At 44.4% G+C, this 9,457-nt stretch overlaps 2 protein-coding genes across 2 annotated transcripts in view; one reads left to right on the plus strand and one right to left on the minus strand.

Annotated features, from left to right (window-relative positions):
- LOC106811060 (bifunctional D-cysteine desulfhydrase/1-aminocyclopropane-1-carboxylate deaminase, mitochondrial-like) overlaps positions 1-5,000 on the minus strand; it is a 31,814-nt gene extending 26,814 nt beyond the window's left edge. Inside the window, exon 1 of the mRNA XM_014814582.1 lies at positions 3,597-5,000. Within this exon, the coding sequence (XP_014670068.1) occupies positions 3,598-4,821 (1,224 nt within the window). The 5' untranslated portion in view covers positions 4,822-5,000 and the 3' untranslated portion in view covers position 3,597. The remainder of the gene's footprint in view (positions 1-3,596) is intronic.
- A 437-nt stretch (positions 5,001-5,437) lies between these two features.
- Positions 5,438-9,457, plus strand: part of LOC106811061 (2'-deoxynucleoside 5'-phosphate N-hydrolase 1-like) — a 32,981-nt gene continuing 28,961 nt past the window's right edge. The window contains exon 1 of the mRNA XM_014814583.1: positions 5,438-5,507. The gene's annotated coding sequence lies outside the window, so the exon portion shown is untranslated. The remainder of the gene's footprint in view (positions 5,508-9,457) is intronic.

The raw sequence follows: 9,457 nt of genomic DNA on the forward strand, positions 1-9,457 counted from the left end.
ACTGATTGAAATTGAAAGTAGTCAAGAATATGGCTACAGTAGGTGACCTATTCTTCTGTCATCTAGGCTGTCATTTCTATCGCGTGCGTTTCATTCAACCTCTCACGCCGAAAAAGACTAGGATCATTCTTGTCAGTTTTTTTAAGATTTTTAATCGTTCCGTTAACACTATTTAACTCGTTTTGTTTTGGTGTTTAAAAGTGATATTGAATTTAGGTGTCTCAAGTTAGCAAATCATCTACGGAGGAACCTCGCGCAGAGTTGAGAACACTCGTCGGGCACCGTGTCCGATGATTTCGCGATCGCCACACTATCGTTGTCCGGCGTTCATGTCGACACCTCTAAAACTTCTATGTGTCTTGATCATGGCTCCGCCGCGGACCGATGGTGGCGCTCGCTCTTCCGCGTCAGCATTAGTTTCTGTGCTACAACTTTTAATGGCTCGCACTTGTGGCGTGAGCGCGCTCGGGCGCCCTGAGCGCGACAGCTAAGTTAATCTACGGTGCTGCTCGGATGACGATTGATCGCTAGTGAGCCTGTGGGATGCTGACGCGAGCTGCGCTCAGCGACACGCAGTCGGCAATGAGGTCACTCCGTCGGGAGATCAGCTAGTTGCAGGCTTCGCTCAAATGAGTACTCTGCTCTTGATAGAATCTCCAACCCGTGGCCTTCCATCTCATAAGTTGGCGCAGTAAAAACTCTGCAGTGCGGGATGTCAAATCTGGCTGACCTCTAAGATATTTACGTTGCGAACTGTCTATAGCGCTGACAGGTTAGTTGATATCCGGTCGAACGAATTCGCGTCCTGCGCGCCAGTCCGAGCAGACTATAGGGATTTGCATCTCGTCGCGCCGCGCCGCCGCGCGTCAGAGATGTTCCTTTGAGCGCTCTACGCTGCAGGTTTTCTCGGAGATCATCTTCAATTTGAATGAAGATGCGTTATTCGTAAAGCGAAGCACCTATCGTTTTTGGTCGTGGGACGGTCTCGTTGCCATCGGTAGACACATTTTTGTGTCGAAATATTCTAGAACCTGTAACTTCTGCACTTATATTACCGATTATCATGATAATAGGTTTGTATTAAAGTTAAAAATTTAAAATATCTAAAAAAAGAAAAGAGAAAAAAGAAAGTTGCAAAAAATACATACACAAAAATATAATAATGTTGTATTAAATTTGTATTTTAAATTTTAGATTTAAATTGTATGATTGTCATCAATAATATATATATATATCATATTACATACTATATATATAAGAATTGTATATCCGCCCTTCGGTTGGCTGTCGGCGCGGCTCGGGTAGCAAGGCGCATTGATGTTCCAGTGGTCAGGAACGCAAGTCCCGCGTCTCGTTGGGTACGAGGGATGGTCGTGTCCCTTGCCAGTCCGCGGCGTTGGCGTCGGCGCCGTGTGAGAGGCAGCATCGCACCATCATCGCCTCCTCGCCCGTCTCGCCGCCATTCACTCAGCGGCGTCGCTCATCTCTTCATCTCGGCGCGTTGGGAATCGCGTAGGACGCCAGCCTCATGACTGAGCAAAATTCGATGATGTACCATGCCAAGTCGAAAACGCGAGCGGAGGTAAAGAATCGGCCAGACACGATTACAGGGTCTACGCGATATATTTTCCACAAGTGCAGATGACTATGGTTTATCATTGGCAACGATGACTCCTCCCACACCAAAACATGGGGCGATCTTTGCTTTACCATACGCCACCCTTCATGCCAAATTTGAAGATGATCCGAGATCAAGATGCCTAGAGATGCGAGTAGAGATGAGCCTAAGGTCAAGGGTCGGAAGAGTTTCCGTCAGGAAAGAAGCGCCGAGTAAAAGTCCAGAAGCGACCTGCGTATGCAAGGCAGATACGCAATATGAGATAAACCAATATTGCGGAGTTTACCGCACATCCGGCTCTTGCGGAGATGAGTAACTATGGCGCAAGACATAGGCGCTAGAACGGTCAATGCGGGGTATGGAGGGCTGATTGTATATACGATAATTCTCTATGTGTGATAAACTCGGTAAGCGGCAGCTTGTTCTGTATTGTTATAGTTAATGCTGATTTACATTCTACCGAGGACCTATCGAATGGGTGTGACCCGCTCGGCGCCGCCGTTTTGGGCACTGCGCGAATGATTACCTGGACACACTGTTCAAACCCCACGACGGCGATAGGTTCTGCCAATGTGTGATCTATCGTTCTCGCGATCCACATGAGTCTCGACGGCTTACTAGAAGTTGGGGAAATAGCGTCGGGTTAATCCGTAATGAGCCCATGGGTTCGTACCCTCCGAACGAAGTTCGGGGTATGGCGGTCTCTCGCTATGTATGGATTTTCGGTGCGTTTCACACGGTCGACTGTGGTAGTTCGCGCGTTCCGCCCGTGGGTTGACAGCAGCTTAGTGCACGTATCTGCCCGCACCTCTCCTCTCTCGTAGCGAAAACATCACTTTTCCAATGCGCAGCACATCCTGTACAGAAGCTGCTGCCGCGGGAGCGTAGTGGCCCTCGCTGTCTCGTGAATCTGGGTGTAACTGTATAAAAGTACGCCGCGGACTGCACGTCTGTAGGAGAGCTGAAGCCGCTGTTTACCACCGACTGCGCTTGTTGACCTTTGACCTTTGACCCCCCAGCTTCGACATCCCAACACGTTTTGACGATCCCCCCCAACGACCCGAATATCGTGACCATACGTCGAGCGGTTAAGATTTGTGCCCAACTGTTGACGGACGGACGACCGGACGGACGACCGGACGGACGACCGGACGGACGGACGGACGGACGGACGGTCATGCGATTCTACAAGCTGCATCTGACTATGTCAGATGAGCTAAAAATTCAATATTTGTGTTGTTACAAAATTAGGTACTACAAATTTCATGAATTTTTTTTGGCTTGAACTACAGAGATACATCTCATCTATAAATAAAACGTGTGATTTTTAAAATTCGATTCATTTCACATTTGATAATAAATGTTTACTCTTCATCAGAGCAATACCCGTGCAAAAGCTGGAGTGTTTCCTTAGGCCAAACAAAATAAATACCATGTCTGGGGTAACGTAGCTGGTAGGTAGGTAGTGCGCAGCGTAGGTCGAGCGGTTGAGATTTGTGCCGTAATTCCGTAGATACTTTAAGTTAAGGGGGGAAATTAATATTCCCCCTCCATTCACACATCTTGACCTTTGACCCTTGACGGTGACCCCCAAAATCGACATCCTGAGTCCTTTTCACGATCCCCCCCGAAGTCCAGAATATCAAGACCGTACGTCGAGCGGTAAAGATTTGTGCCATAACTGTTGACTGACGGACGGACGGACATTCATGCGATTCTACAAGCTGCATCTGACTTCGTCAGCTGGGCTAATAAACTATGGTGTAACTACATGTCTAGACATGACACGTTGCCGCACATACACCCTCTCATGTCAAAGCACGGAGGCCAAAAAAAACAGTGAGTGACCAACTCGTGACGAGCAGCCTGCTCTCTTGTTATCACTCTCCCGGACAACACCAGCTATCGACCAACATCCAAACAATTTTAAACATTATCCAAAACAAACAAACGTTTGGCCGTTACAATTCTAATTAACCTTATTCAGTGCTGTTGAACATGCTGATCTTGATCGAGTCATACACTTTGTTGCCCATTGATTCCTCTTTCATCATCACTGCTTCCATGCGGCCATCCATCAAACCAAATATACCACCAGTGTGAATGAATAGAATCCTGTTTCCCTGAAATCTATCAGCATTGTAAGCAAACTCATGGACCATTCCTCTAGCTGCTTTGCCTGTGTACACTGGATCGAGAAGGATGCCTGTAGTGTTGGCTACGCTAGCAATAAACGTTAGCTCTTCTTCTGTGGAAATTCCGTAACCTCTCCCCTTATGCCCATCAATAATATTGATGATATCTTCCGATTTGACTCCGCTCAGCCCAAGCTGGTCCAGAATGTCACTGATGTGCTGATGAAAGTAAACAGGACTGTCACAGACACATATTGCGTGGATTCGCAGCTTGCTCCCTGTCAGGTAATTCCCAATGGCTAACCCACATGCTGTTCCACCACTTCCGATAGTAACGACAATGTCATCAAATCTGTTCATGACACCTTGTTCAATCAGTTCCTGGAATTGAGTTATATATCCAAACAAACCCACTTGGTCTGAACCACCTATCGGTATCAGATAAGATCTCTCCCCGTGTTTTCGCTGAATCTCGTCTGCAAGACGCTGCATTTTTGGTTTGATATCACGCTCGTACCTGTCTCTCTGTGGTATTAGGTAGATGTCCGACCCTACGATTCTGTCGAGAAACAAGTTGCCAACACAATCGAGCATGTGAGGGTTCTGAGTGTGAGACCGCAGGAACAGGTGCGGTTGTAGGCCGTGCTGGCGAGCAGCGATCGCTGTGGCCCTGCAGTGGTTCGACTGTACTCCACCTGCTGTGATGACATGCTTAAATCCTCTGTAAATTGCATCTGCCAGCAGAAACTCGAGTTTTCGCACTTTATTGCCGCTCAATGGCCCACCGTTTATGTCATCCCGTTTAATCGACAACCGAAAGCCTCCCGAGATGGATGGAATGTTCCATTTGTGTACTGGAGTATGGTGCATACTTAGATCCAGCTTATAACTAGGCACATATTGAAGCTTTCTTGCCCACTCTGGTGGCGTATATGGTGCAACTACAGAACCAGGGTTGCTACTGCGTGAACTCATAGTCCTATTTAATATAGTCACTGCTTGAAGTTGATCCCCAAGCCTAAAACTAAGAGTAAGAACAGGAGCTTTGATTTTTGTCACGAGAAACATTTTCGTCCTACTGGTAGTAGAAGTAGAAGTACTAGTAGTAGTAGTACTAGTAGGCCTACTACTCGTTTTTGGTCCGTCGTAGCCTAGGCCTACTCAATTCGTAGTAATACTAATAACTAGAGTCGACCGTAGACAACAAGAACTTGAACTTTGAAGTTGAAGAACTTTGCGAGTCGCCAAACAAATGAACATGCATATATCTATTAGTATTAGAAAAAAAAACACAGAAAATTATTCTCACCGTCTCCCTTTGTTTGAACTGCTCATATGGAAGTGGAATTTGATCGCGTTGATAAAGAAAGTACTTAATAATTTCTATAACAATAAAAGACTGTACGTCTTGTCGCAAAATGCCATCTAAATTTATTCTACATGTAACATCTTTATCGATACTAGAACTCATCGCCATTTTAAAGTTGGCGCGCAAATGTAAGGCCTCTTATTCTGCCATTGCATTAAAATGCACAGGTCAAAGTAATTAATTGACTCAAATAGGTGCAGCATCTAAGTTCTTTTAATATATAGCTTTGTATAGGTTTTTCTGATTTAATGATGCTATTTGTCTTGTAAATTAATTAAATAAATTTGCGTAATTATGTTCACGAATAACAAACTCGCTTCCTCTACTTCCCGCCAAGTTCTCGTTTAAAATCTACGGCAGCTGCCGATTTCGACAGTATTTGAAGGTAAATAAGGTTTATTTGTTTAATAAGAGGGTCGTGCTGAGCGTGGTAATAGGATTGAGTATATCAACCTATCTGTAGGATATGAAAATCTTCTTAGGGTGGCTGGTAATGTTGATAAATTTGGTAATTTCTAGACAGGGTGTTCAGTTGTTTCTTCAACGGCGTGGCCGCCATTTACTAGCAAAGCCGGTTATCGGCTGTTGGTTTGGGGCAGCGGGTCCCTTGTTCATATTGTTTCTGCTATTATCTCATATCTTCGTCACAATACGATTCAGTTTCATGCACAACGCGTTGTTATTACGCTTACATAAATTTATCACCAATAAATACAGGAAAGGGACGGCAGACGGGAAATTACACGCATCGTGTAGGGCCTACTGCCAGTACTGGTAGTGGTAGTACTGCTCTAACATATTCAGTATTACATTAATGTTCTGCTTCCGAATCACTAGTATCAGAACAAAGGGATTTGCGCGGCGCCAGATATGCAGCCCCTATTTAGTAACTATCGCATCATATTATTATTATATCATATGATATATCATATGTATGCATGGCCGCAAGAGGTAATGCATAACCTTGATTAAATAACATGGACTGCAAAGTTTTCCCGTTTTAAGTAGGTCTATAGCATAGGCCTAATTAATAATACATTGTGACATTGTGTATCATTATCATATTAAAATTGTAATGACTAATGTTATAAATTAACTTATAGTTATAGTATATGCTTAGATAGTCAGTCACCAAACTATTGATATGTACACTTGAAAGAATACTATATGCAGTTACAACTTACAGTCAGGGTGCTCTAAAAAAAAAATTCCCCACTTTCCTTTTCGGGCAAGTGGGTTATGAAAATGGTTGCCTGGAGGCTAAAGATACTTGCCCAGAAAACGTAAAGAAATACATGAGTTTTTTTTCTAATATGAATTTCGATGGTAAATAACGTAAATTAAGGTCCAACTAGTCAACATCCAGCATTTCACTTAACGACACGGTAGAAAGGTGAACAGCTGATACGAGTTTGTATACAAAATATATTCATGTTGGGACACAGCACGCAGTTTGTTTACATTTTTTAGGTGTCAGTTTATTATCAACAACCCACCACACTTCCCAATAAATTAATAAAATGTTCAGGTTTATTTGGGGCTGGATCGTAAGCGCAGAGAATATAGCGGTGCATGCATGCAGATATAATTGACTGACAGCACAGTAGTGATGTCACGATCATCGATTATACTCGATCATCGGTTGAACAGTGGCTCGAACCAAGAGCTTGGTTATCAAAGTCAATAATCGAATTCATCAGAATTTTTTTTAACTTGAACAAGAAAACTTGGAAAAGTGATGAGAATCAGAGATATCATCGCTACTATACAAGTTATCCTTTATTAACATACATGTATTATACACACAGTAGTAAACAGTGCAAAACAAACAGTAAACAGGGCTAAACAAGCACATACATGCACACACGTACATGCACACGACGTTACGCACACGCAGGCATTCAACACCCCGAGTAACCAATTGTAACCGATCATCAGTTACTTGGGTCCAACCGATTGACAACACTACAGCACAGTATACAGTGTATCTGTTTTTGTGCACTCCAGCAAAGAAAATCCTCGTTCACAGGTTGCAGTAGAGGGGCAAACATTTGAGGTTTGAGATTTACGCTGATCACGTATAAATGACCATGCCTGGCCTTGAGGCCGGGTTTACATGTTGCTGTGTGCATGTTGTGTATTAGTCCGCAAATGCAGACGTGATAACTCCGCTTTGCTAATCTGAGGGTGCGGGTTTATCGTCTGCAGTCACCCTTGTAAAAATTGTTGCAATTTTTGTTGTGGGCATTGGATAGGTGAATCGAGTAGCACTGAGGGCGTGACGGGGGTATATCCGACCCAAAATATCAAGTACAGACCTTCTGTTTGTCAATATCGCTTTCCGAAGACTATCTCCGTTTCAGAACTTTGTTTTCATGCAATAATTCATCCTAGTCAGTAACTTCGATATTTTTGGCCATATTGGACAGATTTTTCGATCGACCAATGAAATTCACTTCCGGTAGCCTCGGGTTCACTCGGAAATAATAATTCGAAATAATAATAGATGGCGCGGACTACCTACCATATTTCCTGTTGAACATCGTGAATAGCCGAAGTAACCGGAAGTGATTTTCATTGGTTGACAAATGTGAATGAAGACAGAACATTTTCTTTGGATGTTTATATTTACCATTAGGTTTTAAACAACTTGATATATTCTTATGTTGTGGCCGCTACCAGGACATCATGGCGTGCATGCACATAGATAAATGATTCAAGTTCAGATTAAAATAAATTCCACGCAATAGGATTGTATATATCGGGCGCATATATTACTTATAAGTGCCACCTCCAAGCTGGAGGTGGCTTTCCGTCATTGAGATAGACACGGCCGCAGACCCCATTACTGGGGTCTGCGTCGGGTCGGACTAGTTGTGTATATCACTGTATCCTCCGATTGTTTCATTTGCATTGTTTTGTTCATTCAAATCTTGTAGCAGCAAGGCAGCGCGGTGTTGTGTCTGTGCAAAACAATGCAAGGGATGGGTGGAAACAGAAAGATATCATTATGTCTAGACATTCAATGAAAAACAATTGCTTGCCTGAACGGCAGGGTTCTCCCTACGTTGCGCAAACGGGGCGCGCGCGCCCCGTTTGGGAAAACTCCCCCCTGTTTCAATCGTTGCGCCCCGTTTAAATTACCTCGCCCCCATTAACTTCCACCACAATAAAAGTTTGCCAGCGATCGTCAAGAATTCCTATTCGACCAGGACACCCTGCGCGTGTATTTTTACCGTGCCACGCATGCACTGGAGACAATACACAAGTACAAACAGTCAACCTGTCCCACACCCACAACGACTCGGCTATCTTATATATATACAAGAACCCCAAATACCGTCTATGGTGTGGTGACGATTTTACGCATTAATTAGTGGTACAGTAAAAAAACACGCCCCCGGACCCCCCTAGTTCCCCCCGTGCGTGTGTGCGCGCGTGTGCACGTACACGTGTGTGCGTGCGTGTGCAAACGCACGCATCCTTTTCGTCTTATCATATACACGCTGGCCATCTAATTTCTCCACCTGCGATTTACGTTTGGGAGGTGGAGGGCGAGCGCCGTCCAAATACTTCCACATAACAACCTGAATGTTAGTATTATACTATTGGATAAGGATGTACCTACTATTAGCTTCACTACTATTTGTATGGACTGCTTCAAGTAACACACGCATGCGATGTGGTTGCGATGTACATACCTCCCTATGAGAGCCTATAACTGATTAGTTGCGTCATTTCTACAATCAGACCGTTTGTTCTATGTCAACAGCTACTGTCAAGCTTGGTAGACTGGGTTCATGGCCCCATTGTTTAACAATGTTTGTACTGCCGTAGGGTCTAGCAGCATGCTTAGATCGTGCTAGCGTCTACTCTACTTGGACTAGCGCGTCTAACAGGGAAAAATTGTTAATGGGCACGAGTTATATATAGCTTTTTGGATCTTGGAAGAGAGACGCTGAAGCCGGTAAAATCGATGGGAAATTGGGACGGTGAGGGACGGGGAAAATATAACTAGTCCCGCCGGACTAACTGCTATGGGAATCTACTAGTCCTTCTGATTTTTTACTAGTCTCGGACTAACGGACTAGCGTTAGTGTCGAACCCTGCTCTAGTTGCTCCCATTTCACTGCGCGTTTGCTTAAAACCCACAAGAAAGAGGTGAGAAAACTGGCATTCTGGCGCAAACGCCGACTGTTTGCCAAACAAAATAGCCTCGAAGTGGTGACGTGACGTCACATGTTTTTATCTTTGCTGCGCCCGTACCGCTGTACCGCTGTACCGCAGCACCGCTGCACGGTTGCTTGGGGATTGGGGAAACTGTCAACAACATCG

This window comes from Priapulus caudatus, unplaced genomic scaffold (assembly GCF_000485595.1).
Source record: "Priapulus caudatus unplaced genomic scaffold, Priapulus_caudatus-5.0.1 Scaffold500, whole genome shotgun sequence".
Taxonomy (NCBI): domain Eukaryota; kingdom Metazoa; phylum Priapulida; class Priapulimorpha; order Priapulimorphida; family Priapulidae; genus Priapulus; species Priapulus caudatus.